The 27,039-nt window shown below is 45.0% G+C and overlaps 1 protein-coding gene across 1 annotated transcript in view; it reads right to left on the bottom strand.

Annotated features, from left to right (window-relative positions):
- Nucleotides 1-5,011: 5,011 nt before the first annotated feature.
- Nucleotides 5,012-27,039, bottom strand: part of CAPN14 (calpain 14) — a 59,045-nt gene continuing 37,017 nt past the window's right edge. The window contains exons 9-22 of the mRNA XM_038006750.2: nucleotides 24,813-24,887; nucleotides 23,535-23,698; nucleotides 22,245-22,408; nucleotides 21,720-21,728; nucleotides 19,588-19,793; nucleotides 18,622-18,658; nucleotides 18,062-18,118; nucleotides 16,714-16,771; nucleotides 12,830-12,894; nucleotides 10,419-10,487; nucleotides 9,669-9,744; nucleotides 8,952-9,068; nucleotides 8,513-8,568; nucleotides 5,012-6,650 (exon numbers count right to left, since the gene is read on the bottom strand). Coding sequence (XP_037862678.1) covers nucleotides 6,624-6,650; nucleotides 8,513-8,568; nucleotides 8,952-9,068; nucleotides 9,669-9,744; nucleotides 10,419-10,487; nucleotides 12,830-12,894; nucleotides 16,714-16,771; nucleotides 18,062-18,118; nucleotides 18,622-18,658; nucleotides 19,588-19,793; nucleotides 21,720-21,728; nucleotides 22,245-22,408; nucleotides 23,535-23,698; nucleotides 24,813-24,887 — 1,180 coding nt within the window. The 3' untranslated portion in view covers nucleotides 5,012-6,623. The remainder of the gene's footprint in view (nucleotides 6,651-8,512; nucleotides 8,569-8,951; nucleotides 9,069-9,668; nucleotides 9,745-10,418; nucleotides 10,488-12,829; nucleotides 12,895-16,713; nucleotides 16,772-18,061; nucleotides 18,119-18,621; nucleotides 18,659-19,587; nucleotides 19,794-21,719; nucleotides 21,729-22,244; nucleotides 22,409-23,534; nucleotides 23,699-24,812; nucleotides 24,888-27,039) is intronic.

Here is a 27,039-nt window from a genome sequence, read left to right on the forward strand (position 1 = left end):
GCTTCACTTCTGGTATACTGGGTATCAGACACACACACACACATGCACACACACGCACACATGCACACACACACATATCACAGATAAAGAAGCTGAAGCAATGAGCAGGCCTGAGCAGCAGTCTCACAGGGCCTATTCCAGTCAATGCCTGCAGACCTCATTGCATAGTCATTATTCCACAAAGGGAGTCCTCAGGAGGCTTCCCTGCAGCCCAGTCCCTCCGGAAGCTTATCTGCTCAGGCAGAAGGGCAGCAGTTTGAACAGAAGAGCATCTGCACCCTGAGAACACCATAGTCCTCTCAGCATTAAACCCCAGGCCAAGGGCACTCTAACAATCCCTGAGTCCTCCCTCGTCAAGCAAGTCAAGGACCAGAGAAAGAATGTTCTGTATGAGTCAACCAGCAAAGCTGCACCCAGGGAACCCAAAGCCACTTGAAACAGGAGTAAGTGTTTGTGCATGAGGCAGCCTTCTGCAGGGACTGACACGGGCCCACTTCTCCAAGGGTGTGCAATACTAAGGGTGAAGGAGTATAAGGGACTGACCTGGGGTCCTGCAGCCTGGGCCGCCAGGGCTGCTTGTGCGTGTGCTGCTGCAGCTGGCTGCACAGCCTCTGCAGAGCTGCCTCTTGCTCTTGCTGCTGATGACCCAAGGCGTCTCGATAGCTGGATGGGAGGAATATCACTCTTGGTGAGGCTCCTCTTCAGGTGAGACTTGATATGAGGCTAGTGGAAGTCAAACTAAAAACAAGGATCACTTTAATTATTTCATTTGGCCAAAAGATCCCTTCTGGGAAATGATTCCTTTGTGCAAAAGGCCTCAAATAGATGTTTTCAAGCAGAACTGAAGCTTGGATTTCAGGCACCAGAGGATGGTAGCCTCCGGTTTTCTCTGGTTCAGAAACCACTTGGCTTCTCCCCTATTGAAGAAAGGTCCTCCCAGACCATTGCAGGGTGGAGGTGGGACTCTCCTGTGGAGTTCACATGGCTGTGAAGGGTAACAGTGAACCACACATTGAGGCCCGGCATGATGCCAATCAGCTTATATGTGTGATGGCACGAGATCCTCACAGGGGCCTCTGGACCATAGAGTCAAACACTGGTGACTCGCCAAAGGTAACTGACACAGCTGGACTTAAGTGGGCACCTTTGTAAAGGCCAGCCTGTGCTCTTGGCAAATTTGCTATCTCTGACCAGATGCAGATTTAGAAGTTATACAGTCCAACCCCCTCTAATACCACACATTGATTTTTAAAAGAGATGAATTCAGAAGTTAGGGAACTTGTTGAAGCCTCCATGGACAGCTTTTAAGAACCACAAACACCCAGACCCTTGGTCAAGGTGAGGCCTGCCCTTTCCATCACCCCACCCTACCTGTCTTGAGCTACGCAGTTTCTGGCATAATTTTCTTCTGCAAGCAGGAGAAACTATGCAAGCCCAGGCTTAAGATGAAGATGAAGACAGGAGTCAGCATGGGGCTTAATAACCAGGGACCTGGCTCTGGCCCAGGACCACCCACCTCCCACCACTCACTCTGTGTTTTGCGACCTGAAAGCAAAAGGTTCAGGAACTTGACCCAGTGGTTAATCTTCCCAGGAGAAGGAATTCTGAACGGGTAAGAGAAGGTGATGCCTTAGTATTTTGAATTTGAGGATACGAAGAACATGTTCAGACAGCATCTGTGATAGTTTGAACTACCATTTGGCATCAGAATGACTTTAAACTTCAGGCCACCAGAAAGGGACCCTTTAGTGAGAAGTCACATGTCTCTTTAGGCAAACCTTATATATTGATATTTTCAGTTAGCAATTTGAGTAGAGACTGACTTTTTAAATGACAGGATTCACCTGAATTACTTTAAAGTCATTCATTCATTAAATTGGTAAATATTAAACATGAGTTATGTGCTAAACCAGGCACTGTGATGCCAGGATGTATGGGCTGGGTGCTGCTATATCCCTCAAGGAGATGCACTTAAGCTGAGTGCTTACGTAAATGAAATAAATTTCAGAAACAAATGCAATGTATAAAATAGAGTACGGTACATACATTAAACACTGGTCAGAAAAAAGAGACAAGGAGAGACAAGTGAATCCATGTGAGGCTGAAGCTGGCCTTTTGGGCTGAGTCAGGCTGGCAAGGGTTTCCCAGACTAGCTTGTGCTGAAACTCATCTGTGGTACTGCGTCTGGAAGATGCCCTGGTGTGGGGATCGTGCACCACCTAGCGTTGGCATAAGCCACTGCACATACCACAAAAGTGGGAAGGAAGGTGCCCGCCCCACCAAGAAATTTGTGGAGCTCACCGTTTTTAAGTGCACTGCCAAATGCCATAAATGCTCACATATGTTATCTCATCTAGCCTGCATTACAGCCTATGAGGTCGATATTGTCATCACCATGTGACTGATGAAGCTGCAGAGATTCAAAAAGGTTTAGCTATTTGATCAAGTTCCCCCGAACTAAGGGCCAATGCAGGGAATTCAACCTCCCTCCCCCGTACTCTGTTAACCTCCTAGCCTTTCTGGTGTAGGGGAAAGGATTGGACGTCTCATGACCAGGCTTAGAATTATTGGATGATGGTTCAGCTTCTCAGGATAGGACCCGGATGCCATGGCAGATCCTGCAGGGACCAGCCCTTGCCTGCCCCAGCGGCCTTGGTTCTCTTACAACAGAGTTAAGCTCCGGCTTCTCTGAATCTCTTGCTGTGTTCCAAGGACTCCATTTCATCCCTTGCTTTAGTGTCTTTTTTTTCCCATGTGGAGCGCCCTCCATCTGGAACATCACTGTCCCTTTATTTTCCTATCTAGCGCCTCTTTCCCTTAAGATGGTTAAAGGGAAACCTGCCAGGAAGCCTCCCCTGGCCCTCTCAGGTTGTGCTAGATGCCTCTCCTCTGTGTTTCCACAGCACTGTGTGCATTCCCACGTCACACTGCACCACAGACCACGCGTCAGTCATCTCCCACCCTCCAGGAGACTGTGAGCTCTGTATCCCCAGTGCCTAGCAGATGCCTGACCCATTGCAGGAACTTGAGAAATGTCTTCAGGCAAATGAATGTTTGAATGGCTGGATGGAGGGGCAGAAGGATGAGATGAAAGCTTGCTGCCCAACTGGCCTCAGCATTCCAGGGTCTCATCAAGTGCCACGTGCTGGCCAGCCAAGTTCATCAGCAGAGCCAATCAGGATAGAACCCCAGTGGGACAGGATTCACCTAAATTACTTACAAGTCTAGTGGAGAAAGGTTGCGTTCTAGACTGCATTCTTATCCTGCCTTCTCACTGTTAGTGTCAGGTCACTTCTAGATCACAACCTAATTCCCAGCAGTTTCTGGAACAACTGCTGGTCAGTACTCAGTCTCTCAGGGTTGCTTGGTCAATGGTCCTGAAAACCCCTAGCTGGCAACCTGGAGCTCTGTTGAATCAATGGGCTGCTTCTGAGGTGACAGGGAAGCAGAGGACAGAGCTTTAATAATGAGATGGCCACTTTCTCAGAGGTCCCTGCCTCTGAGTCCCTGCATTGGAGACTGGAGTGGCCCTCCTGGTGCCCCACTTCAAGGAAGTGGTTTGATGCATTCAGAAAGAGGATGTGGAAGAAGAAGAGGAAAAGAGAAATAGAGTATAAAACCGTGGGTGTTTCACTATGTCTTCTAAAAACCAAAATAGCAATAAGTAATAGTAGCTGTAGAAATTATTCATTGTATCTAAGGGGAAAAATTGGAGCTTCATTCATTGGGTTGAAGCTCCAACAACCTGCTGGCATTATCTAATCTTCACAATGACCCAGGGATGAAGGCATTTGGGGTTCCATTTTACAAATGGATAAACTGAGGTCCAATGTCACACAGCTAGACTGTGTCTTCCCACCTCTCCTCTCTTTCATTTCTGTTGGATTCTGTAGACTCTCTGTCCTCAGGACACTGGAGAAAAGATGGTAACCCAGGACCTGAGACCAGTAACCCCAAAGGGCCATCTTTGCAGAGATCCCGAGAGCTCGACACACAGCCTGCTCCTCCACGATGCCCACTTTTACCTACTCATCACTCACAACACTCATTTCCTCCTTTCCTTCATTATAAATCTAAATACGTATACTTCATTGGGGAAACATCAGGTTGAAAATCCTGGAAGCCAAAATCATTTCTCTAACTCAATACAGCAACGGCAGGAAAGCAGTGCTATTTACAGCCAGCCATGGACTGCCTTGCTTCAGGCCCCATCTGCAATCTAAAAGGTTCTCTTTGGATAACTGAAGTTTTATACAAAACATGAAAGAAGAAACAAAACCAGGGATAAATAAATGGTAGTTATTTTCATCCCCTCTTGTCCAGGTAGAGTCCTGTTTTCCTGAGATTGTGACAGCCTGGAACAGGCCTCACTTTGATATGCCCTCCCTGCGTGGGCTGGACTTGATAACCCAACCTCTGGATTCCTTGACCTTACCCTCCTTGGCACTGGCAGGTGATTTCCTCGCTCCTCCCTGGCTGCACTTTCCACTTGTTCTTATTCATGGCAGACTTTCTGCTTTCGATATTCCAGAACTGCTGATGCTCACCTCCCAGCCCTTCAGCTGACATCACCCTGGTGCTTGCCCAGTTTCTCCTGCCCCAGATCTCTATTTCCTCCCCCTTTCCCTGGAGCAACAGAAGATGGGGAAGTGTGGTGGGAGTCGGGAGGTGGCTCTGCCCCGTGGTCTTCAGTACTCAGTACTCAGTACTCAACTTTGGGGGTATAGGAGAGAATCTGCAGGAAGGGGGTCAGCAAAGACAGGTCATCTTTGAGTTGCCACAGTGCAGATACTGGACTCAGGAGAGTGAGGCTAACACCTGAGTGACATAGGACCATGCAAACCACCCACTGAGAAGCCAGCAGAGAGGCTCTCAGGCTTAAACAATACGGAGATAGATCTATCTGCACCAACACAAGCCGCACACTATAGTCTAAATGTTGTGAACAAGTTCACGGTGTCACCCTCCCATCACCCAAAAATATCTCCAAAACTGTCTTCATGGGCCAAGACAAAATTGTTTTATTAAAACAGCTATTTACAATGGCAGATTTTAAAGACAAAGATACAAATAAGTAGATGGATATAAAAATCTGTAAAAGGTTACAAATACATGATCATCTTTTATAAAATCAACAATATTTCATGTATCTAGCACTTTATGGAAACCCGTTTTACCTTCTATCATTTGGAATAAATGAAGGGTTTTTTCCCTAAATAAAATACTTTCCTACCTCTTAAACTGTGCTTTCAAAGTGCTCCTTTCTTCCGGTACAGTACTCATGTGACAGGTGCTCAAATCTCCTTTAGTCCTTCTGCCAACGGACACACTTTTATCACTTCATTCAGCTTCCTTCCTGAGTCTGCTATGGACTTGGAAATCAAACAGCCACGTTGGTTACAATTGTTTGTAAGTTAAGATTAAATAGAATACAGGTTGAGTATCTCTTAACTAAAATGCTTGGAACCAGAAGTGTTTCAGATTTCAGGATATCTGCATTATAGATTTGTCAGCTGAACATCTCAAACCCAAAAATTCAAAATCCAAAATGCCCCAATTTCCTTTGAGTTTCATGTCTACTCTCAGAAATTTTAGATTTTGGAGTATTTCAGATTTGGGGTTTTCAGATCTGGGATGCTCAACCTGTAGTAATAAATGGCTCTGAGGTGCCAACTTATGAATAAATTGCATTGACTTTGGAAAAAGGCCATTGTTCTGGTTTTGCACCTGTATTCTGGGTTCGGAGGGATGAAACAAACAAAGTGTATCGTGGTACTTCAAAAAATCAGATATACCAACCACCCGCTGATTGACTCTATAATTTAGCACGGGTTTGTTTTTGTTCTTTGAAGTAGATAGTCAGAGAATTTCTGGACGGATTTGAAATGGATCTGATAGTCTATAGGTCAAGTGAACAGACTGACACCTGTCACAAGCAGGAAGCCCTTTGAGAACTTAGGTGTTCTAAACCTACTGGGTTCCCCCAAATCCAATCATATGGAGGTATTGTCGGCAGAAGACTACCCCATGATCTCAGATGCCAGAGCCAGCCCACCCCATCTGGACTCTGGCAATTCTCTTATTGTCTGTGTTTCTGAAAACCCACTATATCCCTAACTCCATCCCCAAACAGCTGAAACTTAGCCTATGTCTCTACTAATTTGCAAATGCTGGGACTAAATGTCTAAGGATATATCATTCCCTCTCCAGACCTTAAAACCTAGATGATTACCCCACATGTGAGAACATATGGCATGTCTAAAGTCACTTGAGTTTGCAGCCACAGAGGCAGTGTTGTATAGAGGCTAAGCACACTAGCTCTGGAGTCAGAATGCTTAGGCCATGTCAGGTAATATCTCTGCTTGTGACAAGGTTGTGGCCTCAGGGAAGGATGGCTAGCTTTGACAAATCTGATGCAATCTTTACTTCCTCCCTTCCCTTTCTGCATGCTGGCCATGCAGGGGGAGGGCTGCAGAGGAGAAATATTCCCAGCTGAGAAGGTGACGACTAGTGAGGCAGTCCTGAAGATCAGTAAGTAGGGTGGGCACGGGTTGGTCTCAGCCAAAGGCTGCTCTTGGGCCACAAGCAGAGTCTTCAGTGAGGGCAGGCGAGACTCAGCCTTCTCAGGAGTACAGTGCCATCATCATCCACTGGACATGTTGGGAAAGCAAATGATGGTCAGTTCAGACCCATGTCTCATCTGGGCCTCCCCACCCCACACTCCTGGGGAGCCGTGGAGACAGAACATTAATGGATGGTTTAGCTAGAGGGACTATACCATCCATTAGGAAGTATAAATCAATCTGAAATATAATCAGCCTTGACTTCTCACGGTGCCTATGAATGATGACAGCCAAATACAGGCTGATTTTGTATTCAATTCTCAATGAATTTTTTGCCCATGAATTCAATTTGGCATGCTCGTGCCAGCTCTGGGCAGGTGTGCAAACTGGCAGGGTAGCAGAAATCCATTAAAGCATATTCTACATGTTTACATTTATGGGCCCCTTGGTCTGACAGCTTTATGTGGGTGTGATGAGCAACCCCTCTAACTCATATAGAGGGGATCTCTGGGGAAACCACTCCCCAGGCCAATCCCTCAGAATGATAAAGCTGAGAATAGTGAAGTTACCAACGGTGTCAGAGAAAGCCTCAGCGTGAAATCCAACGAGGTGGCTGCCATTCCCTACAGACCTTGGGTGGTCCTGATCCTTACTGAGCCAAAGCTGGTCAGAGCTGGAGGCAATCTCAGAGACCACCTAGTTCCACTCATTTCACCTGTGGGCAGCTGAGGCCCAGAGATTTAAGGTGATTTGCCTAAGGTCCCGCAGCTAGTTACAAGAAGTGTTGTGGCTTCAACCCATTCTCAGACCCCAGTGCGGTTCTCTTCCTGTGATAGCTCTTTGTCCACTGGACCCTGCTCAGTTTTGGACTGTCCTATTTCGGGTGCCACACTTGTGTTGTCCTATTCTCCCAGACCGGAGCCTGCCACTATGGAAGGATTGCCTGGGATCAGGAGTGATGCCCCAGCACTCAAGTGTGGGACTAAGCAGTTCAGGGATAGGCTCTGAAAATTCTGGCCATTGGCCCTCCAGTAGAATCCCACTTCACACCGAATCTTGGAGGGATTGAGGGGTGACACAGGCTGCAGGTCCCTACAGCTTGGAAAGCAATTCCACAAAATGGACATTTGAGATCAAGAAAGACATTCCAGCTTTGACTGAATCATTTCTAAGCGGCCATATCAGAGGAAGGGTTGCAGAATAAAAGAGCAGAGGATTGAACTCCAGACTCCAATGTCCTTACAATGAACATTACCTAGCGCTACACCTGGCACCTAGCAGCTGCTCAATGAATCAATGCATTTTGAATGATCAGGGAAGATAATCAGTTTCATACATGAATTTGTCTTCTCCTAGGCATATCACCTCATTCATTCAACACATCCTGCTGTGTCTGCAAAGTGATATGAAAGAGGAGGAAATGGCTTGGCCGTGTGACTTGCTTTGGACAACAGAATGACTTGCAGGTGTGCCAGACTGGAGCCTTGGTTTCAGAGGCCTAGTGTGTTTAAGCTCTCTTTCTTGTGTTTCTCCCATTTCCCTGGAAAGAACAAACCTAGGCAGAGTTTCCTCAATTCAGGTACCCAGCAAAACCCTCAGCTAACCCATTGATACATGAGCAAGTCAGCTGAGATCCACTGACTCCCAGCCATGTGACTCAGAAGCTAAATAAGTGCTTATCATATATATGTTGCTGACGTTTTGTAAATTTGTCACATGGCATTATTGCAATCAGAGTTATTGGATACACCTTTCATATGTGCCTGGCACAAAGTGGGTGCTCAGAAAATATTTGATGGATGAATGAATGAATGAATGAGTGCAATGAATGTAGTGCTCAATTTCAAATTCAGCAGAATAAGTCACCAGAGCCCTTCTCCTTCACATGGTCCTGCAAGGGCCACCTCTACCTAAGATGACATGAGCCACCTCCTTGGGGCAAGTCTTACCTCTGGCTTCTGGAGGTATATCCCTTTGCCATCTTGGGTTAAGTTTTGGAAGACATCTGTGAAAATGCAGCAGAAAGGAACACAGTTAATGTGTGTATTGGAAACATTATGAATTCGTTCCTCCCACATATCTCACCTTAATCACATCCATTCTGAAAACGTGAGGGAACCCAATGTCAGCCTACATGTGACCACACGCAGCCACACCTATGACAAGTGAGCCACTTCAAGCCTATGTCTCTGGAACAAGGCAGGGAACGAATGAGTTTGGGTATCTGCAGCCAGGGATCACAGGCACTTGGCTGGAGGTCCCCATAGCTTCCCTGGTCTGCCGTTTCTGGGATGGCAGCTGTCCTCCCTCGTGCTTAAACTAGGGACAGGTGGGAAGTCATGGGGCAGCAGAGGAAGACCTGGCCTCCCCAACTTCCTGCCAGCTCACCCTCCATGTTCTCTACACGCAGCATCAAGTGGACGAAGCTGACAAAGCTCATCTGGAGGCGGGGGCAGCCGTAGCGGACGAGCATCAGCTGACAGACGTCATCACTGAGCACGATTCCTGCATTAAGCACAAGTTCCTGCTGTGGGTGCTGGGGGCTTACACCCAGCTCCCCTCCTGCCCAAGGCCCCTTCAATTGTCCCTCCAGTTTAGGGACCTGAATCCGGATAGCATGGAAATCTTTTACAGGGTTCATTTTGAATTGTTTAATTGTTTAACCAATTTATTTTATTTAATCCCTACTCCTCACCCCTGCCTGTTAAGGCAATCAGCATGAGGCTCTTTTCATCAAGTACGTTACTGGCCTTCAAGGAAGGAGGCAGTCTGCTAAGTGCTCAAAAGTACCTGCTTTGGGGCCCGGTAGTCCTGGATTTAAACCCCAGGCAACTGAGCTTCAATTTCCTCCTCTGCGAAGTGGGGATTATAACAAGGTGGTGTTGAAGATTAAATGAGAAGTTGAATGTGCCAACCCTCCATCAATGTTGGCTAGGATCACAGTGACAATGATAAAAAATGTTGGTGTTGATTGCAGATCTACATCTTTGAGAGCCACACTGCATGTCAGAGTTACTTCAGCACGCCACGCATCTCCTCTCCTCTGCCTGGTGAGTGTGCACCCTGCCCATGTGTGCCCACAGCTCCAGCTCTTCCTGTGCCTACCTGCCTCCTTCATGGCAGCACGCAGCTGTTCCCAGTTCAGGTATCCTGACCCATTGTCTTGCTTGTGGAAAACCTTCTGCAAAGAACCAAATAAGAGGTTCAGGAAGCCAGGCATTTCCAAGCACCATGTGAGAGCCCCTGTGTGTCCCCTGTCAGCACTGCAGAGGGGCTGTTGAAGATATCTGAGGCTCCACATGCAGGGCCTGCTGCCAGGGTAAGAATATGGCAGAGTCCATGCTGGGATCCTACCACCTTATGTTTCCTACAGAGCAAGGTTTCTGAAAAACAGAAAAGTCTTTTTCTCATGGGGTATAGACAGTCTTGGTGTGGGTAAATGTGCTTAATGTAAGCACATTATCCACACTTCAAAGTGATTCCAGCTTTCTGACTTAGGAGACAAGTGGGAGAGTTGTGAGCAATGATTGGAAGAGCAAGAAGGAGCAAATTTATGAAAGACTTTAAATTCCAAGTGTGCCAAGGAGTTTGGACTTTCTCTGAAGTCCAGTCTTAAAAAGCTTTTTGTAAGGAAGCAGCATGATTAGATATGTGTTTTGAAACTTCAGGAGACCACTGCAACCAGCTCTCTGAGCTTGGAAGAGAACGATGAAGAAAGTGCTCACTGAAGGGAGAATAGAGGTTTGGTGAGTTGGATATAAAGGGCTGCAGGCGAGAGAAGTATCTTCTACAGCTTTGCAGAACTGCCATTCCTACACCATCTTCCAAAGAGGTGTGGTTAAGACTTGTTCTTACCTGATAGAGCTTCAGCTGCTTCCACAGATCCCTGAATTCCTGGATGCTCATAGTACCCGACGCATTAAGCTGATTAATAGGTTAAGGTAAAAGCTGCCAGGGAGAGTTTCATCCATGCTTTGGAGGCAGTGATCAGCCCTCCACAAAGTGATGTGCAATTTGTGGATGGCCTCATTCAATGTCTGATCGTGTCTGATTTTGCTAGTTGGCCTCACCTCGCTGGCCAGTCCAGCCCAGGGCTCCCTCACTCTTGCTAGGAAAAGACAGAATGAGCCCAGAGCACAGCAGCACTGGGAGAAGTGATGATGATGGAGGTGATGATGGTGATGATCACAGCTAGCATTAAGTGAGGCAGAATTTTTTTAATGCTATGAAATGTTACCTTTTGTTATTATTGGTAGAGTACCAGTAGTATTAATAGATAGTGACATACTTTTAATACACACGAAGTCTTTTATATCTAAACATAAACAAATTAAATATGACATATCCCACTGCCTCTTCCTTTCACTCCTACCTTTTTCTTCTTAGCATCCTTTATTGAGTTTTTAATATATATACTTTAAGTTCTAGGGTACATGTGCACAACGTGCAGGTCTGTTACATATGCACACATGTGTCATGTTGGTGTGCTGCACCTGTTAACTCATCATGTACGTAAGGTATATCTCCTAATGCTATCCCTCCCCACTACCCCCACCCCACAACAGGCCCTGGTGTGTGATGTTCCCCACCCTGTGCCCAAGTATTCTCATTGTTCAATTCCCATCTATGAGTGAGAACATGCGGTGTTTGGTTTTCTGTCCTTGCAATAGTTTGCTCAGAATGATGGTTTCCAACTGCATCCATATCCCTGCAAAGGACATGAACTCATCCTTTTATATGGCTGCATAGTATTCCATGGTGTATATATGTTAATTTTCTTAATCCAGTCTATCATTGATGGACATTCGGGTTCCAAGTCTTTGCTATTGTGAATAGTGCTGCAATAAACATACATGTGCAAGTGTCTTTATAGCAGTATGATTTATAATCCTTTCGGTATATACCCAGTAATGGGATGGCTGGACCAAATGGTATTTCTAGTTCTAGATCCTTGAGGAATTGCCACACTGTCTTCCACAATGGTTGAACTAGTTTATACTCCCACCAACAGTGTAAAGCATTCCTATTTATCCATATCCTCTCCAGCATCTGTTGTTTCCTGATTTTTCAGTGATTGCCATTCTAACTGGTGTGAGATGGTATCTCATTGTGGTTTTGATTAGCATTTCTCTGATGACCAGTGATGACGAGCATTTTTTCATGTGTCTGTTGGCTGCATAAATGTCTTCTTTTGAGAAGTGTCCATTCGTATTGAGGCAGAATATTTTGACATGGCCAATTTGATGTGATTTAAATTTTAAAAATAGTAATCTTTTTTCATTATTGTTTTAAAAACCAGCTTATGGAAGGAGTCAGGCACAGGGTCGCTAAGGATGCCTTTCACATGTTTTTTAAGTTTAATGGTTGGCTTTGTAGACCATGCCCAGAGGCCCCTAGCATCAGAGACATTGGGTCAAAGTACCACCACACCCCATCTCTGTTTGAGCCCTCACCATGAATCCATCACTGAGTTACACACTTCACCTGTAGCAGGTGAGGTCGGCATTAACTCCCCCATCTTCTAGTTGATGAAATGAGCACTTGGAGAGGGTCTGATCTTGTTCAAGTTCATACAGCTGGTGACAGAGCTGGGCCCTGCCCCATGCCTGTACACCTAATCCTGCACTGTCTCTCGGTTTCTGTAGACTGTTTTTGTTTTTACAACCCCCCTTAGGCTATCTATTCAATATGCCTCTCCATAGTATGGATGATCAAACATTGATTACAATTAGCCACTTAGAAAAGGAGTGCGTTTACTAGAAAAATTGCAGGGCTGAGAAACAGGACAGCTGAGTTTGTGGCATATTGTTTAACTTCCCTTAGTCCTGGTTTCCTGATCTGTGCATGGGGGCAGCCACCACCTAGTTATTAAATGGAAAACATAGGGTCCCAAGTCTTTTGCAAAGGCTCTTGTAAACCTGGAGAGCTGTTACTAACCACCACCTTCTAGCTGCCTCATCCTCATTCCCAGGAAATGACATTATTGTGATAGATGGCTAATATTGGTCACCTATTAGACGATAACTCTGACCCCAGCATTTTACCTGTATTATCTCATTTGCATTCCCACATTAATCCTACCAAGTAAGTTTCAACACTCTCTCCATGCTTCAGATGAGCATCTGGATGCATAATGAAGTTCAGTGACTTGTCCAGGATCCCACAATGAGCAAGGGGTGGGGTTGGGATTCAAATCCACTCTGTCTAGCTCCAGAGTGAAGCTCTCAACCGACAGCAAGCATCCACCCACAGACCTGAAAGGATACGTCCAGTAAGGCCAGGATACCCTGGCAGGCTTCCAGGCTGAAGAAGGGCTGTCTGGTCCCCAGATCTGTGAAGGAGCAGAAAGAGTTCACATGGGGGCTGGCCCCAGGTCTGCACACCCCTTTTCTGAGCAGGAGGAGGCAGTGCTGCGTGGGCCAGCTGTGGGGTCTGATGACCAAAATGTACATGGGCTTGGAAGAGTAAGAACGGAAGGCAGTAGAGAGACAGGGGGTGATGGTCATTCCTACACCCATGGAGAAAGTCAAATGCTGTAGGGGACGCCTGGTATGGCTTGGGTTTGCTTACACAGAGGGCCAAATGAACATGCCCTTTGTACCTAGGGAGGGCCAGGATCACAGAGTCGAACTCCCAAATCTCAAAGAGATCCAAGAGGTCAACTTTTTCAAGCTCCCACCTGAATTGGGGGATTCTTTCCTCAGGTTTCCTTCCTTCCTTCCTTCCTTCCTTCCTTCCTTCCTTCCTTCCTTCCTTCCTTCCTTCCTTCCTTCCTTCTTTCCTTCCTTCCTTCTTTTGAGAGGGTCTGATTTTGTTCAAGTTCATACAGCTGGTGACAGAGCTGGGACCTGTCCCATGCCTGTACACCTAATCCTGCACTGTCTCTCGGTTTCTGCAGACTGTTTTTGTTTTAACAACCCCCCTTAGGCTATCTATTCAATATGCCTCTCTATAGTATGGATGATCAAACATTGATTACAATTAGCCACTTAGAAAGGGAGTGCGTTTGCTAGAAAAATTGCAGGGCTGAGAAACAGGACAGCTGAGTTTGTGGCATGTTGTTTAACTTCCCTTAGCCCTGGTTTCCTGATCTGTGCATGGGGGCAGCCACCACCTAGTTATTAAATGGAAAACATAGGGTCCCAAGGCTTTTGCAAAGGCTCTTGTAAACCTTTCTTTCTTTTCTTTTCCTTTCTTCTTTCTCCTTCCTTCCTTCCTTCCTTCCTTCCTTCCTTCCTTCCTTCCTTCCTTCCTTCCTTCCTTCCTTCCTTCCTTCTTTCCTTCCTTCCTTCCCTCCCTCCCTCCTTCTTTCTCTTTCTTTTCCTCTTTCTTTCTTTTTTTCTTTCTTTCTTTCTCTCTTTCCTTCTCTCTTTCTTTATCTCTCCTTCTCCTTCTCCTCCTTCTCCTCCTTCTCCTTCTCCTTCTTCTCCTTCTTCTCCTTCTTCTCCTTCTTCTCCTTCTTCTCCTTCTTCTCCTTCTTCTCCTTCTTCTCCTTCTTCTCCTTCTTCTCCTTCTTCTCCTTCTTCTCCTTCTTCTTCTTCTTCTTCTTCTTCTTCTTCTTCTTCTTCTTCTTCTTCTTCTTCTTCTTCTTCTTCTTTCCTTCTCTCTCTCTCTGTCTCTTTCTTTCTTTTTTTTTTTTTTGTTTGGAGCCTCATTCTGTCGCCTAGGTTGGAGTGGCAGAATCTTGGCTCACTGCAACCTCCGCCTCCCAGGTTCAAGCAATTCTCCTGCCTCAGCCTCCTGAGTAGCTGGGATTACGGGAGCGCGTCACCATATTCGGCTAATTTTTTATATTTTTGGTAGAGACAGGGTTTCACCATGTTGGCCAGGCTGGTCTCAAACTCCTGACCTCAAGTAATCCGCCCATCTCAGCCTCTGGGATAACAGGAGTGAGCCACAGCGCCCAGCCCTCCCCAGGTTTCTTGATGGATGGTCTGTCAGTTACGGGTGCTCACTTTTTCACATGGGTGAAGAGCTTCAGTTAGGAGAAACTTCTTTCATTAAGTCTAAAGGAACCTCCTATAATAGTGGCTCACTGGTCCTAGTTTCACCTCCAGAAAAGCATAAAAGGTATTTGTCTCTTCTTTGACTTCTGCTTTTGCTTCTAAACATCTGAATATTTCCCAAACTACTCCTCAGATGCAATGGTTTCTAAACCCTCGACACCCTTTTCTGAGCCCTATATTTTGCCAGTATCTCTTTGAAATATGGTACCAAGATTTGAACACAGTCTTCCAGATGCAATTTGATTGAACAGAATACAGTACACCTATCACTTCCAGTTTTCAGTCAGCATTTCCCAAATTATGTTTCAAAGGAGATTTTCTGCAGAGAAAGAGTTTTGTGGTCAAAGAAATGTGGGATACTTTGCATCTATTGATGCTTTTCTTCATTCGCCATGCACTTTACTGTATGTGAGGTACATATTGTACAATTGACCACAGAAGCTAACCCCTTTTATTTCATGGAACACTTACTTAACCTCTTGGTTTCTAACGTTTCCAGGAACACAATTTTAAAAACACTCATCTAAATGCTCCCATTAAATGCAGCCTGAATTTGTATGAGCTTATTTAGCAGCAACTTGAAACAATTAGTTCATGTTAGCTAGAGGTCAACTAAATTAACCAAATATCTTTCACATAAACTGCCACAAAAATGAGGTCTCTTCTGTTAAGAACTTGCGCTACCATTTTAAAATGGTCTACATCAAAATGGCAGTGGTTTATTATCTTCCTGACTGCATTTCATCTTTTTGGTTTGGGCACAGCTTGTTGAAAACATTCTGAATTTCAATTCTGCTATCTATTATATTAATGATTTCTCCCAGCTTTGTGCCATCTGCAGCTCCAATAAGCCTATATTCCATGTCTTCTTCCAAGACATTAATAAAAATTGGGGAAATGAACAGGACCAAGGGCAGATGGAATTTAAGAACTCTCATCTAAACATCTAAGCATATAGACTTTTGCCTGTAACTGGATAGAATTATCCCTCTAGTTTTATATTTGTATAACTCTTGAGAATGGTGATAAGATTTGTTGTAAATACATCTACTATTATTGTTTTCCAATTCACGTTTTATCATTTATCATGGGAGACTCACCAAATATCTTGCCAAAATCTACAGTATTTCTCTGATCTATCCATCTAGAACCCTCTCATATGACTAAATGAAAGCAATTTGTTCATAAATGCTTTGGAAAACCATTTTGTATATATGCAATCAAGGCCTTTAAAAACTTTTAAATGTGCACAAGACATTTCTTCTAGGTAATTTCCCTAGAATGAACCTAGAATTTATTTTCAGCCGGGAGGGGGAGTCTTACGTTCTACAATTCCTAGAGTCTTCCCTCTGCCTGTTTTACTGATAACTGAATTTGGCTTTGAGAAGCCTTCTGCAAATTCTTTCAAACCCTGAATCACACAATAGCCAGGACTGTAATTTGTCTGGATTTGAAATCTTGGCTTCATAGAAAGAAGAAGCAATCATCTAACTTTGGTAGCAAATACTCTAGTTGTTTTACATTTTTTACTTTGAAGTTCATTCGTCTCCCTGGAGAAATCAGCCTATTTCTTCTGTGTTCTTCTCACTCCAAATATATGTACAAAATATTTTATATGGACTTTAAGCCTTTCTAATAATTTATCCCAGGCTTCATGTGAAAGCCTCCACGCTACCCATTTGCAGTTCTTCTAGGTGGTGTGTGCTCTCCTTCCAGAGTTTTATAGCTTGATCAATTTAACATGAGTTCATCAGACAGTTCCCTGGGTAAGCTAGTTAATACTTAATATTTATATCCCAGGTTGAGGAAATGGGTGCAGAGAACTGATATGCCACATAGAACTGATAAGCCAAGAAAGAGGTACTCAGTTATTCCTTTCTGACTAGCAAAATGGCAGGAATCTTCATTTTCACTGCCATATATCTCTATACCCAAAGTAAGCAAAATAATAATGATTTTCAAAGCTGCATAAATTTCCTTACTGCTTTTTCAGATCACATAATCCGCCCTTGTGTAAAATACAGCCACAGTTAAGACCAGTGCTCAGTAATTCATACATCCTACCAAGGGAAAGAGAAACAAAGCCAGAGTTTAGAAAAGTTGCATCCCCTCTGAGTCCTACAGAATGGCTCTAAAACACTTACGTGACCAGGTCATCTGGTTCAGGATGTTCTGCAATTGAACTGCATTAATTTCTGGATACTGAATAGAAAGCAGATTGGCAAGAAAAAATAACTGTTACTGAAGGCTCATTAGATAGCAGAAGGGTCATATGACTGGCTATGAAATTAAACTGGGATTTCCTAAGAACTTCACAATGCTTTTTAACTGGGTGCCAACCCCAGAGAATCCTGGCAGAGCATGACTTTTCGGTAGGTTTATAGAGAATAGTGATTCTCAAAGGTGCTATCCAGATGCTTCTGAAGTTTAGTCAACAATTTGGTTTGAATTTCATTCTCAATAAAACGTCATCAGTCAAAACTCCAGATTTTAATCTTAGAGTTTATTAAAAGAAACTCTTTATATGAACATTTGATTTTAAAATATATCAATGAAATATAAGTATCAAACATCTGAATTTTAAAAACTGAAGCATATTCATAATATGCAATTTTTAGTTATTTCATATATATTGGGATTCTCTATGCGACTTCGTTTGATAAAAGGATTGCAGCATCAAATGTCTGGAAACCACTGGTATGGAGGAAAACTTTAATAAACAATACATATAAGATTCTGATTTATCCTCTCCAGCTACATTAAACAAAATTCCAGATGGGCAAGGCAGGTAAATTGTGACTTTAAATCAGGAATGTCACTAACATAAGGAGCTCATGTTCTCTGTTTTAGTGACATTGCTCAAATATCAGACCCCAGATTTCCAGTATGTTTCTCACCCTATTTCTAAGTGTCCTGCAGGTTAGAACAGCGTGGCCTCCAGAGCCCTGCACTCATACTATCAGCCCTTGCTAGACTCACATCTGGGTCAGCCCAAGGGAAGAAGCCGCAGAGACCAAGTGTGTGTCCCAGGCCTTCCCCCTTCTTATCAGTCCCACCTCCTCTCCTGGTGACCACTCAAGGGCCCCTTCTCCATGGGCTCCCCTCCAATGGCCCTCCCCAAGGCCCCCAGGGCTTGTCATTGTCATGCTCTGCACCCTCCTCCCCATCCTACTCCCAACTCTGACACTCTACTCTGCTATATCCCATGTTTTCAGGGATGAAAGATTACAGTTGCTTTCCCTACAACTAATCAATGCAGCTTCCAAGAACAGAGAATCATTTTGCAGGAGACTTCTAGACAATGGCTCTACTCATTTGTCTAAAAACTTGAGGACTTTAATAGAAAGTGGCAGTTTGGGGAATAGGTAGCCTTAAATCACAGTTTCTACGCAGCCTCAAGCAGATACAAACCTATACTTTATAAAATTATATGCTCCACTTTTTCCCCTGCTCTTCCCAACCCCCTGCCCCCACCATACCTGTTCAACTAACCTTTTCAAAGAATTTGGTGAAGAATTCATCCTGCCCTTCATTTTGGTCTTCTATCTCCTATAGGAAGAGACACATAGAAAGACATAATTATTCACCTGTATAAATGGACTTTCGTGCACACCCTAATGTCTCATGGCTTCCAGGCTTCTGAAAACCATGAGCTTGACTTTGCATTGTCTTTAATTTTACACCATAGCATTTACAAACAGCTCTTGCTTCTCCAATTTTCCCTGACTTTGGGGAAATCACAAACAGTGAAATGGACAAAAGAAATACCACATAAAGAGAAGCAGAAGAAAGTAGAGATGTAACTCATACAGCCGGGGCTCTGGACCCTCAGTGACAAGGACCTGATCAGAAGGGTAGTTCTCTACTCTTTGTTGGTGCAAAAACAGCAAAGCCCGGGTACTGTTAGGATACAACGGGTAATGTTTGCCATAGAACAGGGTCTGTAAGGATCTGCATATCTCCTCCCCTGACTCCTTAACTTGAAGAGAGAAACTCAACATCTCATCTTGGAAAGCAGTCCCAGCCACATGGAATTCTACCAGACTACTCACCTTCGAGAAGACGACACCAGAATTGCTGCCAATTTCACTGAGAACAAAAAAACAAAAAACTCAGAGTTTCCTCTTGGGAATTTCTTGGCCAATCTTCCCCCTCTCCTGGGAGCTTGTCTTCCATGTTCCTTCACTGAGGCACCACAAGGGCCCACCCAGCTCTCACACCTCACCTCCTGCTTCCCCTTGAAGTGTACATTCCAGCCATGTGCACAGCACACTGCTTGTAATTCCCTGCACCCTCATCTAACTAGTCTTAACAGATGAGCATGAGACTTAGTGGTCTGACATGGCATTGGGGCCTGCCTGAGATCAAGTCAAACTACCTGCAGCCGAAACATAAAAAACAAACAAACAAACAAACAAAACCAAAAAAAAACACAAAACCTGGCAGGTAAAACAATCATAGGCAAAATAATATGTTTGGTTGGGATATGTGCACATTAATTCAACTGGATACAGTAGCAGAATGGAACCCTGCTAGTTCATGAAAGCCTCCCCTCATTTGAGCAACCCCTTATGCATCTTTTAATAGTCACCCCCTCCCTGAAGCCACTCCTGCTTCCCCCAGGACCATGGGAGTTGGTTCAAATTCTCCTCCTTGAGTATCTTGTAACAATAACACCCTGTGCATACAAAATGCTTACACTGGGTGCACTGGAAGATCAATAACTGCTCATATATCTGTGTTTTTTCCAGACCTTGAACTTCAGTGGGGCAGGAGCCATGCGTGTTTTATCTTTTTCTCTCTAACGTCTAGCATGGCATTAATTTGTGAGTGGAAAGAGGGTGGGAAGGAATGGGAGGGATGTTCTCCATGCAGAAAGTCACCTGGTCTCCTGCTCTCCCCATCTCTCTTCTGTCTCAGCAGCAGAGACCCTGGTCTCTGCCATTTCCAACCTTGCCCTCCTTGCCTGTTCTCACCCAAGTGGTCCCCACCCTCTAGGAGAGACCTTGTGTCCTTACTAAAAGGTGTGCTTCCTGGAGAAGACCCTGAGGATGAACTCTGACTTTTGGTTGGCCTCCGATGCACAGGGCACGATGAGGTATGTCCCTGGTTCCAGACACAGCTCCTGACTCACTTCTTTCTCCTTGAGAAACCTATCAGGCTGGCTCAGAGGAGTGTTTCTCTGGAAGAACTCGGGGGGCAGTCTCCTCTGGTCATCATGGTACTGTGGGTAGAGGACAGAAGAACAGCAGGGGAGGTGATGACCCAGGGCTGTGGCCAGGCCTGAGGCCCTCAAAGCTCTGAGCCAGGACTAAAGTGGCCCCTGCTCTGCCAAATCCAATGTGCCCCAGTGGAGGATGAAACAAGTGGGGAAGGAAGGAAAAACCAGAATATGTGTGTGGAGGGCTGCACCGCTGTTGGAACCTATCAGGGGTTACATAAACACATGTCATTTGATTTGAGACTTACCTTAAAAACAACACCAGCACTAAATGATGTGAGGAATGTCCCTGTGCCTGCCATTTCCATTTTACAGCTGAGGGCTCTGAGGCTTAGAGAGGTGAGATTATCTGCCCAGCGTCATCAGCTGGTTACAGTCCCAGCCTCATCAGAATTCAGGACAGCTGAGTTCCAATGCTCCTGTTCTTTACCCTTCCTGATGCTGCCTCCATGTATGTGATGTAGCATGACTTATGGTCAGATACAGATGGACCACCACCACCTCCCCACCTACAGCACAGAGCTACACATAGATAAGCTGGCACTCTGCATCATCTCAGGGAAAACACCCTTGTAAAGGACAAAGAGAACTGGGCAAGAGCTCGGAAGACCCGAATCAGGGCTCTTGTTCCGACATTTCTTGGGTATCTGCTTTGTTTTATCTGATTCATATTCTCTCTCCTCTCTCTCTCTCTCTCTCTCTGCCTCCTTTGTTTCTCCATCTCTCCCTATTTTTCTCTCGTGCTTCCTCTCCCCTTTGTTCTCACTCAGGGCTACAGAGGGAGAGGAGACCCACACCAGGATCCTCTCTCCAGTTTATATACAACTGCAAACAAAGACATCATCTACCCACATAAACAGATATATAGCAAATTCCTTAACATTTGGGAAATAAAATACATATCCTGATAATGTAGGCATTCTTTTATGAGACAAGAGAACTAGGGAATCATCCAATTGACCTCTTTGCCATGGGCTACTAGGAATCTCAGAGCTAAATTGTACAATGATCCACAGTAGCTGTCCTGGGTTTAGTTTTCCTGGTAGAAGCAACTGCCTACCTAACCCTCAGCTCTTTGTTATTTTTTAATGGCTTTTAAATTTTGTAACTGATTTGCAGGTTTCCTCTGTTCACACCTTTTTATTGTAGGTTGACCCAAATTCTATTTAGAAGTAGGCATGACATAAATAATTTTGTCTTTTGAAATTAATAGGCAAATTTAAGAGTACTCAGTGTTCCTGCGAGAAAAACAACAAAAAAAGACCCGGTGTAAAATGGTTTCTCTACAATAATCCTTTTACTCGATTCAATCCAACCTGAGAAATTTAAGCATTTTGCTCCTGTTTTCTCTGGGAAATAAAATAATAGCTGCCTCCCTCAGAAGCTGGGATTCCTTGGGCCTTCCTCCCTGACCCCTCCTGGCTGCCACAGCAGCTGAAGCACGGAGGTGTTCTTGTCCTTCTACTCACGCTCCTGCCACACGTCCCCAAGCCTTTGTCCCTTCTCCCTAGGGAGGCGGGCTGCATGGTCTTTGATGTCCTGTATGTTTTAAATCCATTTTATTTTGGGTGTCATAACCCAGTCAAGGTTGTAATTTATCATCTTTCCTATGCTGTGGTGGCCTTCAATATTAGCCGTAGGTATTTGTGTAGGAATTCAATAAATTCTAAAATGTATTGGTTCTATGCTAGGCGCTGAGATTTTCCACAGATGCATGAGGATCTCTTGGGGGTCTTCGGATAAAAAAGATTAACAGATACACTTTACTTTCATATACACACAGGCCGTTGGCAGACATTCTCATTATCAGGCATTATCATAGCTTCTTACACAGTATAAGCCTGCTCCAGTCTAACTAAATCCCGTGGAGGCTTGGCCACATGTGATATCACCCCAAACTAGGGCCACCCGGTCAAGTGCAGAACTCACCTTGTTCACCTAAAAAACAAAAACAAAAACAAAAATAAAAAGAGAGAGATCTCATTAGGCAGGGAATCTGGCTCCTCCATAAGCCGAAACCCGAATAGCAGCTGACATACAAGGCTCTACCCAGAAGCCCTGTCCCCTCCCACAAGACCTGCTCTTCTATCAGTGACATTTTAATCCATCATTGGAATTTCTGGAAAAGAGGGAGGGAAAGAATGCTTGGCTTTTGGGGAGAGAAAAAGGAAGCCAATATTGATTATACTATGTGCCAGGCACAATAGCAAGCACTACCACATAATCCTCTTTTATTCTCCCCTTTCCCTAAATGCCACTGTAGAAACTGATGGCCTAGTGCAAGAAGGTGACTTGTTCTAAATCACATGTTCCTAAAGGACAGAGCCTGGATTTGAAAACCCAGGTCTGTGAACAGAGACAGATGGTGAAGAAGACAAGAAACAGGAAGACATGGTAACTGTTGGTGACCCCCATGCTTGGTCCCATGCCCCTGTGGTTCAGAGGTCCACCTACCCTATAAAGGTAGAAGCCAATGGCGAGGTGAGGCTTCCGCTTGCGGCACCTGTGCCTGGGCTTCTGGAGCAGGGACACCAGTACGCTGCAGGGCCTCAGGGATCTCCTGCCCTCCTCGGGCCTCCAAACAGACAGCAGGAACTGCGGGTTCTTCCAAAATGTGCCTGGGGCAGAACACAGCAAGGTGAGAATGGGCCCCAGATCCCCAAGCATCCTGCTCACCGAACCACTAAGAGGTGAACAGTCCAAGGGTGCCTCTGCCAGGATTGACACCCTGAGGTCCACTGGGACAGAGTCAGGGTCCCCTCAACCTTGACTCTATGTCCTCCCATCTTGCTCTTCCACCTGGAGGCCTTTTCCACCCTGAGGCCCATCGGGACAGGGTCGGGGTCCCTTCAGCCTTGGCTCTATGCCCTCCCACCTTGCTCTTCCATCTGGAGGTCTTCTCCAGACACACTGACTGGAGTTGGTCCCATCACTGTAGCCTCTTTGTCTTGCTCAGTGCCTGGCCCAGGTGTTATACCCCACAGCATGTGCTACCTGAGTAAGCAATCGTATTCACTCCCTGGGGAGGTGACCATGATCCTAGGGGCTTTTGCATTTTAATCGAGGCAAAACCTTAGCTTAAGGTCAGCTTCAGATTTGGGGGGAAATACTGTGTCAAAAGGGGGACTCCAGAGCTAAGGCCACCCTGGCCTACTGAGGTCACACCCCACAGGACTTGCCTTCAAAAGGGATGGCTCATTATCTCCAAAGTGGAGGAAGGGACAGGGTCACCAAACCTGCCCCGTCTTGAGAGTCCACACAGGTTTGTCTCCCATATCTAGGGAGCCTGGGAAGCCCTGGGTTTGTGTTTCTCCCAGGCTCCAGGTGAGAAGGACCCGATACAATTTCTATTTCAATCCTGCCCAGCTAGGGGGTGGTTCTTTCAGTCTTTTCAGTGGCCTTGTCCAAAACTAAAGAAAGATTCTCCCCTGCCCCTGCTTTTACCACGCCTGTGTGCCTGTGATCCCCCAGTGCTGAGGGACAGGGCAACCCTTCAGGAAGATGCAGCCCCACAGGCTGGCAGCTTGACTGAGAGGACTCTGCCTTGGTGCACATTGGGATCAAAGGTCTTCCCTGTGGTCTTCCCTGTGGTCATAGCCCAGCGCCCCAGCACACACTGAGGCAAACAAAGCCTCCTCCCCACTCAGCCAGTGCAGAATTCACGCTGCACCCACCTATGCAGTCACCCTCACACCCCCGCCCACAACCTCACTCTGAGACCCCTGTTCCTGTGCGCATGCTCACCCTGCAGCAATTGTCTCTGGCCACCAGCTGTGCTCCCCTTCTCCCATCTCCCCTCCCTCATGGTGTACGTCCACTTCTGGGCCGCCTCCTGGCTCAATAGGCCTGGGGTCAGTTTACAGATAACCAGGAGCACGAAATGTGTTTTAAAGTCCTGCAGCGTCATCCTGTGGAGAGGAAGAAGGAAAAGCACAAAGGATGGACCAGATAACGCCTAGTCATCAGGACCCATGGGGAGGGTGAGACGAAGCAGTGGGCATCCCAGCCATCTCATGGACAAAGACACCAGCTCTTGTGCAGAGCTGAGCTGGCCATGGGCACATAAGCAGGGGCTGGCTGGATCCCTGTGAGGGTCCATCGTGGGGAGTTGGAGCTACTGAGAAGCCCCACCCTCTGGCTGGAAGGAGCTGGCCACATGACTGACTGGGGGAGATGTTCCTGTTTCTGGAATCACGGTGATAGCAGCTGAATTAAGGCAAAGCTAACTAGTCGTTTGTTTTATCTATAAATGTTCAGTAAGAATTACATATCAGTTCTTAATCATTAATTAATGAAGATCTTTGCCCCTACTTGCTAACTTGTGGCCTGCAACACTCTATTTAAGCTGTCTGATGCTCAGTTTACTTAACCATAAAGTGGAAAAAACAGGAATTTGCAGGGCTTGAGTTCAGTGAAAGACCTTCCAAAGGGAGAGGGCTGCGGCAGGCTGTACTGGATGGTTAATGGGGAGAGTCCTCGGAACGAGGGTTGACATTCATAGTAACAGTGGTGAGCAAAAGCAAAGGAGAACTGATGGGGCCCGTTTCAGACACCTAGAAGCAGCATCAGCTCAGGATGTCTTGGTGGCCTTTCAAAAAATGAGATGAGCAGCTCCAGAGTGGGTGGCAGTGTTACTCTGCTCCAGAGGGCACTGGTTGGGGGCCTATCCTATGGCAAGACTTTGCAGTCTCTTCCTACCTCACGGCCTTTTCAGGACAAAAAGGCAAAACCTGTTTTGAATATATTGAGCAAGAGAGCAGAGAGGAAGCCAGAGAGGAGGAAACAGGCTGGCAGAGCCCTCGCTGAGCTCCACCCCAGTGGCCTCTACTCTCATCACAGAGACAGTGACCATTTATTTATAGTCGCTGTTTGTCCTGCTAGACCGTGAGCTCCTAAAGGGATGGTGCCTTACTGATCTCTGTACATGAGGTTCCTGACACCCATGAGGCATCCAGTAAATGTCTGCTGGATGGGTTTTCAAATGTAGGCCAGGACATTTGTCCAAGTCCCCAAGTCCAATACCAGAATTCTCCATCATTGTCTTTCCTCAGAAGCAGAATCTTCTCCTTGGGGCTCAGCAGCTCCCATTTACTTGAACTGAAAATGGAAAAGGGAATGAAAAGCTTGTGGGGGGCATGCTAGAAATTCTTTAGTAAAAGCTCTATAGTATCATTATTTATTATTATTTTCATACTACTTCAGACAACTAAATTTCCCATTTCATATCATACAGTAGCATGAGCATTAATTGATAGCTTACTATGAGCCAAGCGCTGGGCTAGGTTATTGACATACATTATTTCATTCAAGGCTAACAACGACTTTGTTGTTCTCATTTTAGAGATTAGGAAATTGAAGTTAAGAGAGATTAGGTCATTTGCTTGAAGTCACAAATCTATTAAATGTCAGAGGTAACATCTGAAATTGTTTTCAGATATTGGACAGCAGGCAACAGGGGTCCATGATCCTGGGAGGCTGGAAACAAATGAGGCAAGCCCTAACATCACCTAGGCTTTCTTCCTGAAGGTAATTTCCTGGCCAGTGCTACAGGGAGAGGGACTCAAAAAAGAACCTATCAGTAGGGCTAAGTGGAGGAGACAGAATCTGGAGTTCAGGGAGATCAAGATAGCCAGAATTTGCTGGACAAAGTATCTGAGAGGGGGCTACACAAAAAAAGGAGTTCCAGGAAACTTCACAGGTGTTCCCTTGCGTCTTTGGCTGAGCTTTAATCTGTGCTTTCTTAAAGTGAAACTCCCGAAGACTGGACCATAAGCAGGACACAGTGCTGGGAATCTCAGGCATTCCCACCAGACAAAGTTAAAAGACTTTATTTATTTATTTACTTATTTTTGAGACAGACTCTCACTCTGCCACGTAGGCTGGAGTACAGTGGTGCGACCTCAGCTCACTGCAACCTCCACCTCCCGGGTTCAAGCAATTCTCCTGCCTCAGCCTCCCAAACAGCTAGGATTACAAGCACATGCCACCACACCTGGCTAATTTTTGTATTATTAGTAGAGATGTGGTTTCACCATGTCGGCCAGGCTGGTCTTGAACTCCTAACCTCAAATGATCTGCCTTCCTTGGCCTCCCAAAGTGCTGGGATTACAGGCGTGAGCCACCGTGTCCAGCCAAAAGACTTCATTGAATACATGGAATCTTTACTAGAGATCCCAGAGGGTCTACAATTTAGTAGTGGAATCAAATTATCCCTGACATAAAGGTTTGTCTTGACCTTCCCTAAAAGTGCTTAAAAACTTCAAAGTATCAAAACAATCCCTAAGCAATGTAACCACCTACTTTAAAAAGAAAAGTCCAATACTCTTTAAAGAAATACGATAAAATTCAGTACTCTGAAACTAAAATTTACAATGCCCAGCATGCAATAAAAAGTTATTAGCCTATGAAGAAGCAGGAAATATGATCCGTGACCAGGTATAAAAAAATAGTCCATAGAAACCACCATAGAAATGAGAGAGATGATGGAATTAGCAGACAAGAACATTAAAACAGCTATTACAAAAGGGCCCCATATTCTCAAGGATGTCAAGAGAAACATGGACATAAAAAAGGGAGAAATGGAAGATAATCTCAAGTGGAATTTCTAGAATTGAAAATATAATATTTAAAATGAAAAATATACTGGATGGGATTAACAGCAGATTATACACTACAAAATAAAAGCTCATCATTTTGATATTCACTATACCTCTAGATCCAAGAAATTAAGAAGCTTGCCTGAACTAAGATCACACAGCTAGGCAGTGACAACACTGTAATTTTACCCATCATCTATCTCTGATTTCAGTGCTTGTTCCTCTATGAAAGAAACCGCCACCAGCAACAATAGGATGCTAGATTTCTGTAACACTTTAAAACTTAAGTATTTCTTAGATGACATTTTCCCACATAGATCCAGTTCCTCTAACAACTCTGTTTACTAATGTGTAACAAATAAAATGCAGCATATTTTATCAAGAGGAATATTTGACTTATGTTTCTAAGCCTTCATTTTTTCAATGTAAAAATGATTAAGTGATAATGTGTATATGGACATGTTTGTAGACTCTAAAGACCTGTAAAGGATTAAGTATTATAAATCTTCATAATGACAGAACAAAGGACTTTAGGACTTGACCTCCCTTTCTGCCTGTACCCTACAGCCAGTGTCTAGCCTGCAAAACCTGCATTTCTTTAGGGCTGCCATTAGGCAGAAACAACCTAAATGTAGGTATCTAATCAGTAATCA

The sequence above is a fragment of the Chlorocebus sabaeus genome, chromosome 14, assembly GCF_047675955.1.
Source record: "Chlorocebus sabaeus isolate Y175 chromosome 14, mChlSab1.0.hap1, whole genome shotgun sequence".
In the NCBI taxonomy this organism is placed as follows: Eukaryota; Metazoa; Chordata; class Mammalia; order Primates; family Cercopithecidae; genus Chlorocebus; species Chlorocebus sabaeus.